At 32.3% G+C, this 18,361-nt stretch overlaps 5 protein-coding genes across 8 annotated transcripts; 2 read left to right on the top strand and 3 right to left on the bottom strand.

The window, feature by feature from the left end:
* Positions 1-826: 826 nt before the first annotated feature.
* On the bottom strand, positions 827-5,088 carry LOC124533144. 2 transcript variants are annotated; one of them, XM_047108309.1, is made up of 4 exons: positions 4,648-5,088; positions 3,910-4,068; positions 3,162-3,522; positions 827-1,358 (listed from the first exon to the last, which is right to left on the bottom strand). In XM_047108309.1, the coding sequence occupies exons 1-3, from the start codon at positions 4,823-4,825 to the stop codon at positions 3,167-3,169; spliced, it is 693 nt and encodes a 230-aa protein (XP_046964265.1). In that variant the 5' UTR covers positions 4,826-5,088; the 3' UTR covers positions 827-1,358; positions 3,162-3,166. The 2 variants fall into 2 exon arrangements, with proteins under 2 accessions (XP_046964265.1, XP_046964264.1); XM_047108308.1 differs by having other exon boundaries at positions 3,162-4,068.
* A 282-nt stretch (positions 5,089-5,370) lies between these two features.
* LOC124532844 (vacuolar protein sorting-associated protein 37B) lies at positions 5,371-7,743 on the top strand. The gene is made up of 3 exons (XM_047107946.1): positions 5,371-5,741; positions 5,890-6,061; positions 6,245-7,743. The coding sequence occupies exons 1-3, from the start codon at positions 5,622-5,624 to the stop codon at positions 6,601-6,603; spliced, it is 651 nt and encodes a 216-aa protein (XP_046963902.1). The 5' UTR covers positions 5,371-5,621; the 3' UTR covers positions 6,604-7,743.
* Positions 7,744-7,872: 129 nt separating this feature from the next.
* Positions 7,873-9,875, bottom strand: LOC124532843 (dnaJ homolog subfamily C member 30, mitochondrial-like). Its single transcript, XM_047107945.1, has 5 exons — positions 9,607-9,875; positions 9,298-9,483; positions 8,866-8,953; positions 8,633-8,786; positions 7,873-8,315 (listed from the first exon to the last, which is right to left on the bottom strand). The coding sequence occupies exons 2-5, from the start codon at positions 9,472-9,474 to the stop codon at positions 8,075-8,077; spliced, it is 660 nt and encodes a 219-aa protein (XP_046963901.1). The 5' UTR covers positions 9,475-9,483; positions 9,607-9,875; the 3' UTR covers positions 7,873-8,074.
* A 208-nt stretch (positions 9,876-10,083) lies between these two features.
* LOC124532986 (myosin regulatory light chain sqh) lies at positions 10,084-13,928 on the top strand. Of its 3 annotated transcripts, none has more exons than XM_047108130.1 (4): positions 10,084-10,270; positions 10,661-10,862; positions 11,477-11,615; positions 12,900-13,928. In XM_047108130.1, the coding sequence occupies exons 2-4, from the start codon at positions 10,673-10,675 to the stop codon at positions 13,093-13,095; spliced, it is 525 nt and encodes a 174-aa protein (XP_046964086.1). In that variant the 5' UTR covers positions 10,084-10,270; positions 10,661-10,672; the 3' UTR covers positions 13,096-13,928. The 3 variants fall into 3 exon arrangements, with proteins under 3 accessions (XP_046964086.1, XP_046964087.1, XP_046964088.1); XM_047108131.1 differs by lacking the exon at positions 10,084-10,270 and adding an exon at positions 10,384-10,579; XM_047108132.1 differs by lacking the exon at positions 10,084-10,270 and adding an exon at positions 10,406-10,549.
* A 2,166-nt stretch (positions 13,929-16,094) lies between these two features.
* LOC124533101 lies at positions 16,095-18,074 on the bottom strand. Its single transcript, XM_047108265.1, has 4 exons — positions 18,063-18,074; positions 17,559-17,816; positions 17,080-17,179; positions 16,095-16,198 (listed from the first exon to the last, which is right to left on the bottom strand). Exons 1-4 carry the CDS (start codon positions 18,072-18,074, stop codon positions 16,107-16,109), a joined length of 462 nt encoding a protein of 153 aa, XP_046964221.1. The 3' UTR covers positions 16,095-16,106.
* Between the last annotated feature and the right edge of the window lie 287 nt (positions 18,075-18,361).

The following is an 18,361-nucleotide window of genomic DNA, read 5'->3' as shown; positions in this document are numbered from 1 at the left end:
TTACTCCACAGCCCCTCAAATAGTTTAAAGATTATTGGATATTTCCTCCATCAATCATTGCGGGCCACTTAGGGAGGGTGGGTGTTACTAATCTCTTCGGACGAAGCACTTCGTATAATTATGATAGAACTTCACTTACAGGTAAGTTCGTTTAATCATTAATTATACTCGTGCTTCGTCCTCGAGATTAGTAATGTGTGAGTATTATTGAACAAAATGTAGATGTTGAGAGTGAGTGGAGGGAATATCGTAAATAATAAAGATAATGGTATAGATCACCAATCTTTATTTATCATAAAGAAAAAATAATACATAAAATTAAAATAATCACAAGAAAATACAACTTTGTAATTTTTGATTAATTTACATAGCATACTTAATCAAAGAGAACATACTGTTCGCGCTAGTGCCATGTTATCTTCATTATGAATAACAGGTCTGTTATAAAAACGAGCAAAGGTAGTGGAATTGCCGCTCCATCCGGCAGTTTGCCTAATAACATCTAGATTGACTCCTAGTTTATGGGCAATGGATGTCGAAGCATGCCTAGTGCTGTGGGAAGAAAATACAGAGACGTCAATTCCACTAGCTTTTAAAGCAGACTTAATCCAGCGACTAAGGGTTTGAGTTGAAACGCCTGTATGGGGCTTATGAACTCTAATAAAAAGTTGTGAAGATTGACGCAGGTCTTTAGTTTTATTTACATATGCCATAAGGGTCTTTGCAGGACATATCTCTGGGCGTTCGCCAAAGAAAGGTAAATAAAGGATCGGATGCTTTGCACCTACTTTGGATGATTTAATTAGTTCCGTGATCCTAATAATGATTTGATCGGTTTTAATTTTGGATAACGTTTGCACCCTGTGAGCAGTAACAAGAGCAAGCAGGGTAATACATTTTTTTGAAAGTTGGTCAAGTGTTAAGCTTTCATTAGGAAACAGGGTAGCTAAATGGTTTATAACCAAGCTTGCATCCCATGTAGCGCTATACCGTGGTAGCGGTGGTCTTAGCTTGTACACGCCTTTACAAAATCTCGCAAGTCTATCATCATCGGATATATTACCAACAATTAAGGAAAGCGCAGCTCTATGGCTATTAATTGTCCCATATTGACCGCCATCGTTAAATATTTTTGTAAGGAATTCTATGACCATCGGGATTGATGGCGCATACATGTTAATTGAATTATTAGAACAAAAATTATACCATCGTTTAAGGCAGACATCATACTGCTTTACAGTGTTTTCCGACAAGGAAGCCAGTACGATGTCTAATGCGGATTCTGGGATGCATCGCTGTTGCAGCGCCGTCCGGATAACATTCCGACCGCCAGGGTAGTGTGTGCTTGAATGTTCTGGCTAGAATTTGGAATTATGACATCATTAGCTCTTAGCTTTATTACATCTGAAGAGAGAAGTCGCGTAAATAGAGGGTACCAGGGTTGGGTAGGCCAATCAGGCACCACGACAATTCCTTTAGCTTTATCTGATATTATTTTTCTTAGTGTTTTAAGGATAACTGCTACTGGTGGAAAAGCATAAAAAAGGTATTTGGACCAGTCTAACGTGAAAGCGTCAAATGCATAGGCTTCAGGGTCTCTGTGCCAAGAGGCATAAATATTGCATTTCTTATTAATTCGACTGGCAAATAAATCAATTTCGGGGACTTGAAAATGATCTACAACTTTTTGAAAACCTGAGGCAGATAACTCCCATTCAATATCAGGGTGCGTTCTTCTAGATTCCTTATCAGCAACTACATTATCTGATGATCTTATATATGACGCTACAATAAATATTTTGCGAGTTTCACACCACTGCCATATATCTTTTGTGACCCTATTCAGGTGGGGATATTGGACACCACCCATGCGATTTATATAACTAACGGCAGTGGTATTGTCAATACGCAATAAAATTTGACAGTTAAAATAATTTTTTGCAAATATTTTTAGAGCGAAATAGGCAGCTAGAAGTTCTAGTTCGTTAATATGCAATTGTAATTCACTTTTTGACCAACGACCACTGGCTTTTTGCCCATCACATGCCGCACCCCACCCAGAGAAGTTGAGGCGTCAGAGAATATCTCCAAGACATAGTTATCGTTCCTAATTCTATGTACAGAATCATTGATAACATCAAGCCACCAGTTTATATCGGGCAACAATGATGGTGGTATTAGCATGTATTTATTGTAATCCTCATTGCCTCGTAAATTTAGAACTTAACGCGTTCTAGTTGCTTAGTATATAACCATCCGTATTCGATGGCGGGGCAAGCAGAAATTAATAACCCTATGAGCTTTGCGAATTGCCTTATTTTGCAGCGTTTTAATGTTTTTATTTTTTCTAACTCAAATTTAATTCGAGTTCTTTTGTCTGACGGTAAGCTTAACTGCCATTTATGGGTGTCTATTTCAAATCCTAGGTATTTACAGACTTTCGAAGGTACTTTGACACTTTTTTCTTCGTTGATAATAAACCCTAAAGCCTGTAATAACATTTGAGTGATATCAATGTTTTGTATGCACTCTTGATAGGAATAACCCGCTAAAAATAAATCATCTAGATATATAGATGATATAAACCCACATGACCGTAACAAGCTTATGATAGGTTTCATCAATTTTGTAAAAATGAACGGCGCCGTACAGATACCGAAGGGCAGAACGTTAAATTCGTACAATTGACCATCTATAATAAAACGGAGATACTTTCGTGACCCTGGATGTACACTAACGAGAAAGTATGCATCTTTCAAGTCCAAAGTCGCGATATAAGACTCATTGGAAATGAGTTTTAGGACAGTACGAATGTCCTCCAATTTAAAGTGTTCCGTATTAATAAATTTATTTAATTTTTTTAAATTTAGGATAAATCTCATTTTGCCATTCGGTTTCGGTACCAAGAATACACGTGATAGAAACTGATCAGAGCAAGGTTCACACTGGGATATTGCTCCAATAGATAAAAGGTTACGTAAGGTATCAACCAAGTGGGTTCTTTCAGATTTTGTGAAAGTGTTTGGCTTTGGTAAACAAGGTTGATGGACTGGTTGGTTAAACTTTATTTGGTAACCATTTATCCATGATAAGATAGACTGATCACGTGTTATTAAGGACCATTGTTTACAAAAATGTTTAAGTCTGCCAGCGTAACGTACCGGATCTACGGGCGGCGGGTCTGCTTGAATCGCTGCGCGTAGTTTTGCGACAAGGGCGCGCGATGCTGCGCGTTGTGCGTGGCAGGCGGCTGGTAGCGCGGCGACGGACCCGTCGGTTGCCTGCGAGCCGAGGTCCTCGCCTTCCAGTTTAAATGTTTGGTAGAAGCCGCAGGTTTCGGTTTCTTCGGTGCATCCTGCTTAAGATCCGAAATAGATTTTGAAACAGCCTTTGCTGTTTTTAGAGTCTCGGCCAAGTCGTTCCCGAATAGGTATTTGTCAATTTTTGTTATTGACAACTGGTCCTTGAGTTCTTTTTTAACAGAATAAAGTGCAAAGTTCCGCCTTGCTTCAGATTCGGTATGTTGGATGTCGCAGAACATTCTACCAACATCCATAAGGTCTTTTATCAACTCGTTATTTTTATCTTTAGGACCCAGCTGATTAGAAATAATAATGCCTAAAGATGAAATGGCGGCAGCCATTTGCTTTTGTCTTGCTTCGATGGCCCTATCCCTTTTCACCACCTGTTCGGATAGGGCCGCCTTAATTTCAGCATTTAGCTGTGGTGCCGCTATATTTTTACAGTTTTGAGGTACTAAATTCTTCATAAGAAGATTTTTCCGAACCTCTCTGCTTAACCCAGACGTAGCAATGTGAGCAAATCTGGACGCTACGTCTTTGTTAATATCTGGGCCGTATTCAATTGTTACGGACGGATCCGCTCCCAATATGTCCAGTAATTCGGTGTTAATATCGTCGCTTGGTTCTTCATGCGAACATGAAGGCCGTGTATCATCTTGTGAATTATCGTTTATCTCAATGAGCGGTATTTCGTTATTTTGGGCCGTAGACGGTTCTACGTCGATCGTTTCGACCCTTGGAACAGTATTTGCAATTGTTTCCTGCCCTGAAACAAGACGATGTGCTTAATGTAATGTCATAAAAACATTATATAATACTGTTAGTTTTTTTTTTTTTTTTTGGAGGGTATGTACACATTTGCAACAAAATGTTCCCACACAATACTGACGCAATTTGAGGTTTTGCTTGTATACGATTCAAGTGCGGCGAGATAGTCCCTCAGACTACTCTGATGCATAATTACAAGTTTGGCGTTTATCTCCATTATAATTTGAATGCGATGAGTTAGTCCCTCAGACTACTCTGATGCATATTAACAAACTTAGCTCTTACAGCCATTACGATACAAATGCGACGAGCTAGTCGTGCAGACTACTCTGGTGCATATTTACAAACTTAGTTCTTACGGCCGTTACAATTAAAATGCGACGAGCTAGTCCCGCAGACTACTCTGATGCATATTTATTCGCTTAACGCTAACGGCCGTTACAATGCAAATGCGATGAGCTAGTCCCGCAGACTACTCTGATGCATTTTTATAAAATTGGCGTTTACGCAGGCAATTATGGTACTTTCCCCGATTACGTTAAAAAATAGTTCAAAATATGTCAAATTACTTACCTACATTCTGGGTTTGGCGAGGGTACTCGTGATGAACAAGAAGATGGGCACGACGATGACGATGACGAACTTAATGAAATATTATTACGTTTTTTTTGACGTGAGCGTTTCACTTCCTTTTCCAACTGTCGCAATTTCTTTGCTATAAATTCTAAGCTATTATCACTTGCACGTTTCGGCATGATTTTTACCTAATTTGTGCGAAAGTGAAGTGGTTGAGCACTAAAATGCGAATGAGGGGCTGTGGAGTAAATTCATAGCAGGTGGGCTGACTTCGGTGGGGTAGGAACATACCTTGTCTATTTTTTTGTTTTTAGTGTTGCCATTTTAGTAGTGGCTATTTGTTTTTTCTAAACTATAGTGATGAAGTGGTGTCACCTATGCGTTACTACATTTTGTTCAATAATACTCACACATTACTAATCTCGAGGACGAAGCACGAGTATAATATGGTTTTCTGACCACTACAAAAAATAGATAGGTATATAATAAATTTATTAAAAATATTTTTAATTTTATGATGACAATTTACATTAAGAAATTAATACTACCTTCTATAAATTTTCGGCAGTTCTTTAGTACAATTCGATTTTATGAAAAATTACCTATATAGAATTTAATAATTTACCTAAAAATGAAATGGTACCATATTTTATTGTAAAATTATTCTATCTTTTGTTAGTTAAGTCTGAACTGAGAAGTCAGTTAAATAGTAAATATTTTTCCACTTATGCATCAACGTTAAAACGCAACATAACGTGCAGTGCTAATAGTGCTATGCGAAAAAATAGTGTCAAATTTATCCGCAGTGGGAATGGGCATTAATAAAACGAAAACAATTGTATTTTGTTCCGGAAATAATCTATTACATTATTAAATACAAAGCACATTATTTAACTACGTTGTGTTTTTCTGATTTTATTTGTTTAATTAAATCGTGTCAAATACATTATATAGAATAAAAGCTAAGAAGAGAAGATGATTCAACCTGATTATCCTTCCACTATCGGCCTGCTGGCTCATCTAAACTCTGATGAGTTGAAAGAAATGCTAAATGATGATACAAAATTCGATACTGTGCTAAAAGACGTGAAACAGGTATGTACATAAATACGATACTAACTATTCATCTCTAAATATGCGAAATTTTGTGTAACGAGTGACTCATTTCTTATTAAACTATGAACTTGTTCCGCGATACAAAACTTTATTCTTAAATATTGACCATTTCTTTCTTTATATCAAGGTAAAAGATTGGGAGACAGAAAAAGAGATGATCATAGCAAGTAACAGATCACTAGCTGAATTCAATTTAAGCAAGGAGCCAGATTTAGAAGAGTTGAAATCCCAAGTCCAAGAAAAATCTGAATTAGGCGAGCAATTATGCAGTCGCATACAGGAGCTACTAAATGAATACAGTGAGTAATATTACATTGTAAACAATGAGTAGCGTGGAACTAGACAAAAGTCACATTTTGCTTCAATACTGTGTGTGTCCTAAGCAAGGACCTCCTCAACTTATAAGTAGAAGGCTGATTCCACAATTACAGATTGTATAACTTAATATAACCTATATAATTATTTGTGTAAAATATTTTCAGAATCTAAATCGGCAGGGATATCACCTGACACAACATTAGCACTATTACAAACAGCCTCATCAGAAGCAGAAGAACAATCAGAAAATATCGCACAAGATTTTCTTGCTGGAAAAATAGATGTAGATAAATTCCTTGAAGACTTTGAACCAAATCGAAAAATTATGCACTTAAGAAAATTTAAATCAGAAAAAATGAGTGAACTGTTGAGGATTGGTGGCCAAAGTTCCTATGGTAATGGAATATCTAAACCATTTTTGCCATATCCCAGTTACGGAAACCCACAGATAATGCCAAACACTCCATATCCTGTAGGGCCATTAAATATGCCAATGCCAGGTATGTATGGCAACCATTTTTAAATTATTAGTTAATTATTTACATTTTAGTATCATAAAAAAGTAATAGTCAAGAAACTGCATCATAAGCTGTGTGATTGCTTATATACCTTAAAACTAAAGGACAGGGAAATTATTATTTGTGTTATTTAATTTAGTCAAAAGTATATTATATTGCATAAAAATGTATAAAATGGATATACTCATTATCAACAAATGTTTAAAATTAAACAATAGTAGCAGTGGCCATTGTATACAACATAATTAAGAATTTAAGTTCCAAATTAGAATACTTTATAAGTTATTTTAGTTCTATTTTCCACAATAATAAGAACACAAAAGAAATATAATTGCTTATTGTTTTCTTTTAGTTTATTAGAAGTGAGATAATCTGATCTGTATGAATTAATGACATATAGATATGTAAAATTAATAAATAGAATATATTCACCTTTAAATGCTGTAAAAATAAATGAATTTTTAATCTGCACTCCTATTCATAAAAATGACATACCTTACTATATTAAATCAAGAAATTTTAATAATTACATCCATATAATATATTACAGTCGGATAGTAGAATGCACTGTTGTAAGAAAATAATGTTCTCATTTGAATAATTATTTTTCTCTTGTAATTCCTTTTATTAAAAAAGTTAAACATTACATGCATACCTCTTTGTTAAGTCATATAATGTTTTTTCCTATTGTCGGAACAATAACTGTTCATCATAACAGTCATGTATTATTTATGAAAAGGTCACAAAACCATTGGCACATTTAGTATAATTTATGTATGTGTAACTGTTGCAGCAAAGTAACATTACAATGTTACACAAGATAACTTTGAAGATAATCAAATATTTATGTTAATTAATAGAAATAATGGAATTTATAGTATTAAATAAAATTTGAAACATGTTGCTTTTATAATAAGGATCATACTTATTAAATAAAAAAAGTTTTTAATGTCAATTGATTTAAATTAATACATTTTGAACTATCCGCTTGATGTTGGTGCTTGTAGATAAAATGTGATCATGTTTTATTGTAGGATATAATGATGTAGTTTGATTAAAAAAAGAAAAGAAAAGTATATAGAAAAGTAAGTTCAAAGATGTCATCTTAAAGCATAAATATGTGTCTGAAATATTTATTATGTAATCAATATTTTATTTTCTGATCTAAATATATAAGTACATATAAATTTATCAAGAAGACGAGTGTTTCATTGTTATACTATGAGTTGCATATCCCATGTGTGTAAATAGTTTTATCATAAAAATAAAAACTCTTTTAATATTCTAGTAATTTATTAAACAAAAATAATTTATCTACAATTATCCAGTAATGAGGTATGTACAATATATACATATTAATATATGTTTCACATATTTAGATATAGGATATTATTAATTAATGATAACATAGCATTATGTGAAACAATAAAATATATTTCTATTGTAATTGATCTACCTATTAGAAGCTTCTTCCAACTATACATTGGTTGCTGATTCTTTTTCGGCTTTCTTTTGTTTTTCAGTAGTATCCGAGTCATAATCACTTTGGCCATAAGCTATTAAGCCAATAAATAGTATGAGAATCGAAAGCATTACATACATTATCCTTTCCTGACTTATATCATTTTCAATATGTATTTGTTTTTGCTGTTGGACTCTTATGAAATTTTGTTCATACTGTTTTTTCTTTAATAAATCTCCATAGTGATTTTTAGACCTGAAATTGTTTTAATAAATAATTAATATACTGTTTTTAACTTTTAGTTTTAGAATAATAGTGTAAAGGATAATTAAAAAGATTATTTTGAATATCATTTGTACACTGATAGATGTCTATGACATTATATACATTGTTAAATTTTAACACATGAAAAAATGAATGTTTGAGTCTGTTGATTTGTATTTTAGCAACTTGTAGCAAATATTTAACTTAACTCAAAATAGAAATATAAGTAATGGCTTGTGAACAGATACTGTTTAAATTATCTTATAAAAGTTATAAATCAGAAATTTTGCTGTAAACCATTTTCATACCAAGTATCAAAGTCATAAATGGGCGTCCTGCCTTCCATGTTTGGTACAACATTTCGTGCTTGACGTGACTTATAAAATTTAAGCGTCGGATCTGTAGGCTCAGGTTCTGGTCTATAATCCATACGAGTTGTATTCTCCGTACCAACAAGAAGACCTGTAAAGAAATTTAACCCATAATTTAAAGTAGTTTATATATCAAGTGAGGTATAATATTGTAAATTTTATTTTCATACCTTTATCATACATTTTTTTAAGTTTTATATTTCCTAATACTTTATATGCTTCAGTGATTGCTCTAAATTTTTTAGCTGATTCTTCATCCTAAAATAAAAATGCTATTAATTATTACGTTATTGATATGCCAAAAGAAAATAACTAGGACATTTTTACTGTATATTAATTTGGTCATGTTTATTAAATCTGAAATTAAGCATTATTAAACGTAGTCTATGCATTACCATTGTTTATCTTTCAAAACCAGATGACAATAAATGTTTGAGTTAAATTATGTGTAATTTCAGATCTAAAATTCCATGAGATTCTGCTTTTACATAATACTTAATATGAATATTTTATAAGAAAAATGAGCAACAATAGGAACAGGCTGGATTAAAGAAATCTATACTTTCATTAAATTTTTTAATGTATTAATAATAATTTTTGACCTTGGACGTATCTGGATGGTAAAGCTTCGATAATTTATAATATGCAGACTTTATATCGCTTTGAGTGGATGACGGTGTAACTCCCAACACATCGTAATGACTGGCTGCAAAACTAGGGGTCGTGCTTATTGAACGTAGAACTCCATAAAGAACCCTTGCCTTACTTTGGCCTAACATTATCGAAAACTGGAAAAACGAAATGACATTATGACACTTAAAAACGTAATTTAGTCGAAACTACTTAACATTAAATTATATTTTTAATTTTGCTACTCAGTCGCGTGATTGGAATTTGCCAATATTACGTACAATAATTATGCACCAACATTACAAATTAGATATTTTAGTCTAAAGTGATTGTGGCCATGATGATTGACTCGTGTTTTGATTATACAATAGCTGTCAATGTCATTGTCAAAGTGCAACAACATTATGTTTACAAAACTTAGGAATAAAAATTATTCTCTTGTTGCCAAGTAATTGTATTTGATAATTTTTATTTTGTTATATTAACTGAACGTTAACTGTTCTTCATAAGTTCATAAATAAATAGCTCATATTTTCTCTACGACACAACTATTTTTTATTATTGATATTGACAGTTTCTATTAACGTTAGCAAGAGCTTTGCTCTATGCTCTTCATGATTAATATACTTAATTAACTAAATGATTACGAACTATGATAAATGTTGAAAAAATATAAAATTTCTATATTGATTTTTTTTTTAACATTGGTACACATATAAAATAGTCTGTGGTCAACAAGTTACGAGAGACAACTTTTATCTATAAAAATTCGTTATCTTTGCTCGTTAGGTATTTTTTAGTATTAGTCATCGGAACGAACGTTAAACCGAACTATACGTTGATTGTTTTATTATTAATTCAGTTCTTGAATTACTGTTTTAGATTCTATAAAAGTGTTAATACATATTTTGTGTAGTGATATTTTTATTTTAACAAATTTAATAAGTAAGTATTACAAATTAACTAAAAAACTCCTATATAGTAATTCGTTTGTTACGATAACATTTGTACCTCCGCTGCAGACAAATATAAATTCAGTCCCTTTTATGGTATTCTAGTTGAGATTGAATTGTGACATCGTGTGTCCTACATACATTGCAGCTGTTTTCCTTGAAAGCTTTTAACAAAAATATATTCGTTGGGGTGACTCAGCTTCTTAGTAATACGTGCATTAGTGAAAATTGGTATTTAGTGATTTAGTTCAACTTCATTATTAATAATGTGGTAGTCTTCATTGTTCTTCATTCGTTAAAAGTTCGCTTACGATTTATTTATTTAACATATAGTCTATATTCTATTGAAGACAGTTCCTAATTTGTACTTTGTTTTTATTAGATTATAGCTAAGATGTCCTCTCGCAAGACAGCTGGTCGTCGTGGCACCAACAAGAAGCGGGCCCAGCGTGCCACATCCAATGTATTTGCTATGTTTGATCAAGCACAGATTGCAGAGTTTAAAGAAGCATTCAACATGATTGATCAGAATAGAGATGGATTCGTTGATAAGGATGATTTACATGACATGCTTGCTTCTTTAGGTAAGAACTATTAATTTAAGTCATCAATAAGTAGTTATTAGTGAATTTTGTGTATTAATTATATGTTCTACATAATAGTGCTGCTATTTGAATTCTTAGTGTACTGTCATTTGAATTTATAAACCAGAAAATTTATCAGCTTATTATATATAAAGATAAACAGTTGATGGATTGATTAATTGCATTGCATGCACTAATCTCAGGATCTAACAGTTAGATAAGAAAAATCACTTTTTGTGTTGATAAGCTTGTTTATTGAGGCTTATAGACTAAATAATGTTACGCTATACATGGGGGCAAGTGATGCTTAACAAATCTGTTCTAGGGATACATTGAGTTTCAAGCAGATTAAACATAATTATAAATAATTAGCTGTTTTAAGCTGTCTTTGTGAAATAAATGTGTAGCAAGTATATCAAATTGTCAATTTTAATAAACAACAGTCTTACTGATATTTCATTATCCTCTTTATACTTAGCCTTAAATCCTTTATATCCAATAGTATATAGTATATAACAATTTATTTTATATAATTTATGATTAATTAATTTTGTATAACTAGCTAAAATATTTACTAATTAATAAATTGTATTTAAACTGATAACTTTGTTCAGGCAAAAATCCAACGGAGGAATATTTGGAGGGTATGATGAATGAAGCTCCGGGTCCCATTAACTTCACCATGTTCCTAACACTGTTCGGTGAGCGCCTACAGGGTACTGATCCAGAGGACGTTATCAAGAATGCCTTTGGGTGAGAATTCTATAATATAGATATATTTGTCTATTATGTTAATATGTACTACTATCATTTGTGCGGAAAATTAGCGTGATTAAGTAGATTGTAAGAATACAAAATTATGGTATAGATTTTATTGTGAAGAAAAATAATGACACTGCTGCTGCCAAAAAAAAATTCAGAAGTCAGTTCTGTGATTGGTAAAAGATTGTTTCACCATACATTCTTCAGTGCGAAGAGTGTACTTATATTAATCAAACATGTTTTTTGACAATGTCCACTAAAAGGGAATGTTCTGAATATTCTCACATTATTTTTAATGGAATATTCTCCCCTACCAGTTAGATCAGCTGCCTGGAAAGTGTTATTTTAAAAACAATAAATAAGTTAAAGAATTGTATTTGAATAAATAACATTTGCCTGATACCTTAGCCTACTCATAAAATGGAAGGTGTCTCATTAAGAAATTAATGGCTAAACTATTTTAGAGTTCTATAATGCAAGTATACCATAAATAGGTAATTATAATAATTAGTGTCTGCAGTTCAAGCAGAATAATTATAGTTATCATTAGACACAAGCATAGAAATGGATCATGTGACTTATCTACCAATTATATACATATTATATGCATATAATAATGATGGTTTTTGTGTATCTGTTAGTTAGTTACCAGTATAGTTGACTTGAAAATTATAAATTCGTATTTCTGGATAATATTGATGTAATACATAATATATCAATAATATATGACACATAAACATACAGTATAGCCTATATTCTACGTGACATAACTTATTTCAATGTAAATTTTTCAAAACAATCAGTTTATTAAATTTTCTTTGGATACAGAAAACATAACAAATAAAAAATAGTAAATTTAAATGGTGCCTTAACATGCCAACAAAACTCGTTATCATAATGTATTTGATAATTAATTGTATGAGTAAGGTAATGACACCTTAGCATGGCAACACTTTTCACTTTTTAATAGGATGTATCTTGTAAGATAATGAAAGCCTAAGTGATACACTTGTTATGTTATTGGCAATAATGTCAGGGATACAAATAGCAATTAACTTTCTATTTATATATATATTTAACGTTTTTAAAAAAAGTATGTTATAAGTTGACCCTCTGTGCCCCATTACTTCTGTAAAATATGTTTGATTACAAATGTAAACCTAGTCAGACGTAAATTTACCTGTAGCATGAGTTAAGGTCATTAACATTTTCAGACTATTTCTCAAAAAGAAAATTGTCGAAATATGTAAATAAAATGTTCAATTAACGTTTTAGATGTTTCGACGAAGAGAATACAGGTGTTATTGGAGAGGAACGTCTCCGTGAATTGTTGACGACGATGGGCGATCGTTTCACGGACGACGATGTCGATGAAATGCTTCGTGAGGCTCCGATTCGGGACGGTATCTTCGACTACGTCGAGTTTACGCGCATACTCAAGCATGGCGCCAAAGACAAGGACGAACAATAAAACAATAACAGACGGCAGGTTGAATAACTTTATTTGGGTGTATTTTTTACTCTGTGAATATTATGACTGATAAATAAATAAATCGTAATAATTAACCGACCTATACAAAAGAGAAACAACTGTTATGTTTTGACGTTCCATTCTTTTTTTTTTTTACAAATATATTTCAACCTGCCATTATAATGTATAATCATTTTTTTTTTTAATTTATATTATGTAACCATATACATTATATGCCAAACTAATCCATTTTTATATAAGGTCTACTAAATCTTATTAGATATAAGTTTGCTTGTATGGATTTCGTCAATCTCAAAAGACACCGCGGTGCTAAGTATAAAGATATGTATTAGATTTGTTGCGATTTCGATTGATTTTAATCATGCATTTGTTATAAACATTTCCAATATAATTAGGTTGAGTGTATATCGTCCGTTTTCTATTTTTTGCTTATGCGATTATTTATTGGCGTTTATTTGTACTTAATTCCAATTCGATGTCTAGAAAATTGTTCGTGGATGTCTCAAATTGATTTAAAATGTCCGTATGAATTTGATAAAGTCCTAAACTTAATTATACGAAAATGTGAATTGTATGTGATTCGAAAAGTATTAAGTCATTCCGTTTTGTAACAATATTGAAGCTGATTATTATATGAAATTATGTTTTGGAAGTATAAAATCCGACTTAATTATGAAGTACTGGTAGTGTAGTATAAACTAACAATAAATATTATCTGACTACTAACCAATCATGTGTAGGAAGAAACATATTATATATTCAATGATTATGTATTTATTTTGTGTTTTTCTTATAAATTCTTTTAAAAATTATTCGTCTTTTTTATTTATAAAACACCTTTTATTAATTAGTTGAATGATGAGCCGTTTAATGAACCATCCGTGTTGAAAGCTTAGCTATTTTTATAATACCCTAAATAGCGTATAGCGTCGTGTGTTCGTTCCGAAATAAACTTCGATACATTATTATATACATTTATAGCTTGTAAATTTCTCACTGCTGGGATAAGGGAGAGGACCCTTTGAGAAAGGTTTAAAACATATTTCACCACGCTGCTTCAAAGCAGATTGGTTGATAAACATGTGGCAGGATTTCGTTGAAATTAGTCGCAGGCAGGTTTTCTCACGATTTCCTTCAATACCTATTAAGCATATGAAAATTCAGTGGTGCTTGCCTGGCTTTGAAGCCGCAATCATCGGTTATGATGCATGTGTTCTACAGGTCAATGAACTTTGACAAACAATTTTAAAATATAGAAAAAAGTTGAATAAAGGAATTTGATGTTGTATATTTATAAATGAATCCCTTTTTCCTGTGGTCACGCCAAAACTGAACAGCTTATCGAATACCTTTCATTATGTTTTTAAACTTTACTCATACCTCTCTCGAAGATTGAAAATATACATTATTTTCAGGAAACGGAGCTACCATCCCGTTTTTTGAATGTAAAGGTATTAACTTCAGCAGTACCAAGTTTGCCGGATTCTGTTTTATAAATAAATTGAATTCCATTAACATGATGTATTATATAAACATGCGTTATTCCTGTAGGATGTTGATAACACCCACCCTAATTCCGTGGTCCTTGTTTCGCCCTCTGTGGTCGAGTAGTGTGTACACCGATTTTCATGGGTACGCCAATATGAGGTCCTGGGTTCGATTCCCGGCCAAGTCGATGTAGATATATCATTAGTTTTCTATGTTGTCTTGGGCATGAGTGTTTGTGATACCGTCGTTACTTTTGATTTAAAAAAAAAGCTCAAGAACGAAACTCCGAAAAGAAGATCAGATAATATAGTTTTGAAATACTTGTTATTTCTTACTCAATATTAAAACTCATTTTTTGTAATTTAAAAGTATTTTGTGGTTTATATTTAATAACTCTTAACAACTCGAATGTCACTAATTGTCACGAATAGAGTAATCGTTTAGTAGATTAAATACCGGTTGATTAATAAATATACTTTAAGTGACGTAATAGGGTCTCATCGTCTAGATAATGATACAGTATGCGTTGTTTTACTAATTGAAGTAAAAATTCTTAAAATATTTCACTAATGATCAATTAATTGATTTGATTACGACAGAGCTTCCCAGTCTATTTTAAAAAAATCTTTTTACGAAAATTTACACTAAATGTTTTAAATATAAAATCGTCTCAGAGTATTCTTCTTTATTTATTTAGAAAAGTAAGTCTTTACCCAAACAGAGCCTATTCAGACAGGGGAATCTGATTCCAACCACAAGTTGTTTGAAGTCGGGGGAGATCAATTTACTATATAGGTACTCATATATTTTTTTGCTGTTTCACTTTTCACTCCTTACTTCTTCTACGTATCTTAATTATTCAATTAAAATTTTTAGTTAATGCAAATTTAGCCATGAGTTAGCAACATTGGTATTCATTTATATAAATTTATTTGAAATCAAACATATAAATAGATAGTTGTCATAAGTCTTGAGCAACGTCGGACGGTAAAGGGTCATTACTAAGTGAGATGATACTTTAGAAGTACTTTAGCTAGCATTTTTAAGAAGTTGGAATTGTAATTGAAGGGCCCTTCAATAACAATTCCAATGCAGTACAATATTTTGATCGATAGGAAAACTATAAGGATAAGTAGAGGGACAATTACTAAAGATGGAATAATGAGTTTGCTTACTTATTTTACAAGAAGTGCTCTTAAGAGAGGGGTACTGATACTGGGGTCTTGTGATAGGACATATTATGTGTAGGGTTGGGTTTGCTTGGAACAATGAATAGAATAAACGTCTCTTTTGCCATCTCGGCATATGATATTTAGTTCGAATATTTCACTTTTTTATTTCAATCGAAAATTTCGATAATTTTATAAACTTTATAGTAACGGGTATAAATCGTCGTTTAATTTGATAACGTCGGATCCACTCTGTATATTATAAATACTATAATTCGGTAATCGACTACAAAAATACGCCATTGCAATTGAAAGTATTTACTGGGTTTTGAGTTACTGGTTGCATAAACTTGGTTTGCCTTCATTGAGAAGAACGGTCCATTCCAGTACGCCACCTATTCGCATATGGGCATTCTCGTTCTTGACTGCAATGACGAAACAAAATTTGAGTTAAAGTAAATGTAATAAGTTACATACATAAGTTTGTATATGTCATGGGATTGTCGGAATTTAGGGAAAATTTAAGAACGATTTCAATGAACCAGATTAGAAACTTAAGAAGCTTTTTTCAATTATCTTAGCCATTTTTGGGTACACATCTTAGAAGAAGTTACAAATGACCATTACTTTAGAACATTGATTGGCTAACAACGTCATATTCTAACCAATCATAATGAATTCAAATTGATTTGAAATATGTATATTGTACTTTGTTGTTATCCTAGGCTTAACAGCAGCCTGTAAATTTCCCACTGCTGGCCCTTTGAGGAGAAGGTTTGGATCATATTCCAACACGCTATTCCAATGCGGTTTGGTGAAATACACATGTGGCAGAATTTCTAAAAAAATGGACACATCCTCACAATATTTTTCTTCACCGCCGAGCACGAGATGAATTATAAACACAAAATTAAGCACATGAATATTCAGCGGTGTTTGAATGTGTTTGAACCCGTAACCATCGTTTAAGATGCACGCGTTCTAACCAGTGGGCCAACTCCTAGGCTTCTCGAAATAATTTATTTGTCTGATTAGTCTATAAAGTCTGTATATGTAGTCTTTGAAACCATATTGCACTTATATTATACTAGTTTATCCTGAGGCTGTATCCTCGCAAAACTTATAAAACACAAATTTCCAACAGTCGTTTAGCTTAATTAGGAGTGATATTTTGTAGAATCTAGGATTGTCTACACCCTATAATGAAACACCTGCGAGATTTCAAGTTTGTAGGTGTTATAGTTTCTGAGATTTCATGATTAATCAGTATCATTTAGCTTTCTTATATAGGTATAGAAGACTGTACCTTGTGCTCTTACAAATTCTTTTGTAGGCAAATCATATGGCTTCCACTTTGGTCTACTAAGTTGAAAGTGAGTTGTAGAAGCAATGCCTTTGTGCTCTTCCTTAAAAAATGTTATTTTAAAATAAATATGCTATCAAATTTTATACTATAAATATATAAATAAAATGAGTGACACTAAAAAGGCATGAGGTCTTTTCACTTTCGATATAATAATTAAAAAATATATTAGACGTTATTTAACTTGGCAGTCTGACAAATTGGTCACTTGATGGTCATTACACCATTGGCACAACACATTGTAGACATTTTAATTGCTTAGAGGTCCAATGCACCATAAACCTTGGAAACTAAGATGTTATGCTCCTTGTGTCTGTAGTTATACTTACTCACTCATCCTTCAAACAGAACAGAACAGTATTGCGGTTTGGCCCTAGAATAAATGATGAGTGGAAGGAACACACCAAGTATATTTAACTTACTTGTTCCCACATATTACGTCGTATAATTTTTGGTTCTTGTCGATCAGATCTCGCAGACTTTGGGTTATAATCGGGAGGATGGTAAAGCATATCGTAGGCACAAAGGCGTTCCCTATTACTTTTCCATTTCGTATTAAAATATGTCTCTTTAGAAACGGGTATGACCATCTGTGTTCTAAGTCGATCTGCTAACATGATACTTATAATTTGAAAATATTTAACTATAATTTTTACTTTGTACCCATTGTTTGAAGTTTTCTTAATGTCAATGAATTTTCAATCTTTAGCCATAAAAAGTTTTATATCGATTTGACAAAGATTATTAAATTGTATGCAATTGCTCTATGCCATGTTATGTGTCAGTTCTTAAATAACTGTAACATATAATCCTCCTCAAAGGAAGTTTTCGTCAATACTTTTAGTAAACGTTTTTTAAAAAACGTAGTTTCTAGTTCAATTTTTTGGCTCGTAGACCCTGGCTATGAATTTTTTTTAACGATGAACATGCGCCCTCATATTTGGGTACTAAGATTCAACTTTTATGGAGTCACACTGACTCACTCATGGCCTGTTATACGCACGCACTCAGCGTACAAACTAAAAGTATTACTAAACGGCACTGGCCAAACGGCCGAACGACGAATAAAAAGCCACCTTGTTGTGAAGCTATATGCAGTGATAAAGTTATAGTTTACATAGTGTTTTTGAATTATACTGAAATAATCATGGTATATAGAACAACAAAAATAAAAATAATAATAACATTCCTATAATGAAAAATTACGGTATCAATTCATTAAAAA

This window comes from Vanessa cardui, chromosome 10 (assembly GCF_905220365.1).
Source record: "Vanessa cardui chromosome 10, ilVanCard2.1, whole genome shotgun sequence".
Classification (NCBI taxonomy): Eukaryota; Metazoa; Arthropoda; class Insecta; order Lepidoptera; family Nymphalidae; genus Vanessa; species Vanessa cardui.
This window is presented reverse-complemented; position numbering and strand designations above follow the sequence as displayed.

What these genes read in the sequence shown, in the direction of transcription:
- LOC124532843 (XM_047107945.1), bottom strand. Translation starts at nt 9,474, where the DNA reads ATGTTAGGCCAAAGTAAGGCAAGGGTTCTTTATGGAGTTCTACGTTCA. An exon ending in ACCATCCAGATACGTCCAAG is followed by an intron (nt 8,954 to 9,297) that starts GTCAAAAATTAT and finishes TTTTTATTTTAG; the next exon opens with GATGAAGAATCAGCTAAAAA. An exon ending in ATTTATGACTTTGATACTTG is followed by an intron (nt 8,316 to 8,632) that starts GTATGAAAATGG and finishes AAACAATTTCAG; the next exon opens with GTCTAAAAATCACTATGGAG.
- LOC124532844 (XM_047107946.1), top strand. Translation starts at nt 5,622, where the DNA reads ATGATTCAACCTGATTATCCTTCCACTATCGGCCTGCTGGCTCATCTA. An exon ending in TGCTAAAAGACGTGAAACAG is followed by an intron (nt 5,742 to 5,889) that starts GTATGTACATAA and finishes CTTTATATCAAG; the next exon opens with GTAAAAGATTGGGAGACAGA. An exon ending in GGAGCTACTAAATGAATACA is followed by an intron (nt 6,062 to 6,244) that starts GTGAGTAATATT and finishes AAATATTTTCAG; the next exon opens with AATCTAAATCGGCAGGGATA.
- LOC124533101 (XM_047108265.1), bottom strand. An exon ending in GACGTAATATGTGGGAACAA is followed by an intron (nt 17,180 to 17,558) that starts GTAAGTTAAATA and finishes ACATTTTTTAAG; the next exon opens with GAAGAGCACAAAGGCATTGC. An exon ending in AGAATTTGTAAGAGCACAAG is followed by an intron (nt 16,199 to 17,079) that starts GTACAGTCTTCT and finishes TCGTCATTGCAG; the next exon opens with TCAAGAACGAGAATGCCCAT.
- LOC124532986 (XM_047108130.1), top strand. Translation starts at nt 10,673, where the DNA reads ATGTCCTCTCGCAAGACAGCTGGTCGTCGTGGCACCAACAAGAAGCGG. An exon ending in TGACATGCTTGCTTCTTTAG is followed by an intron (nt 10,863 to 11,476) that starts GTAAGAACTATT and finishes AACTTTGTTCAG; the next exon opens with GCAAAAATCCAACGGAGGAA. An exon ending in GTTATCAAGAATGCCTTTGG is followed by an intron (nt 11,616 to 12,899) that starts GTGAGAATTCTA and finishes TTAACGTTTTAG; the next exon opens with ATGTTTCGACGAAGAGAATA.
- LOC124533144 (XM_047108308.1), bottom strand. Translation starts at nt 4,825, where the DNA reads ATGCCGAAACGTGCAAGTGATAATAGCTTAGAATTTATAGCAAAGAAA. An exon ending in ACCCTCGCCAAACCCAGAAT is followed by an intron (nt 4,069 to 4,647) that starts GTAGGTAAGTAA and finishes GTCTTGTTTCAG; the next exon opens with GGCAGGAAACAATTGCAAAT.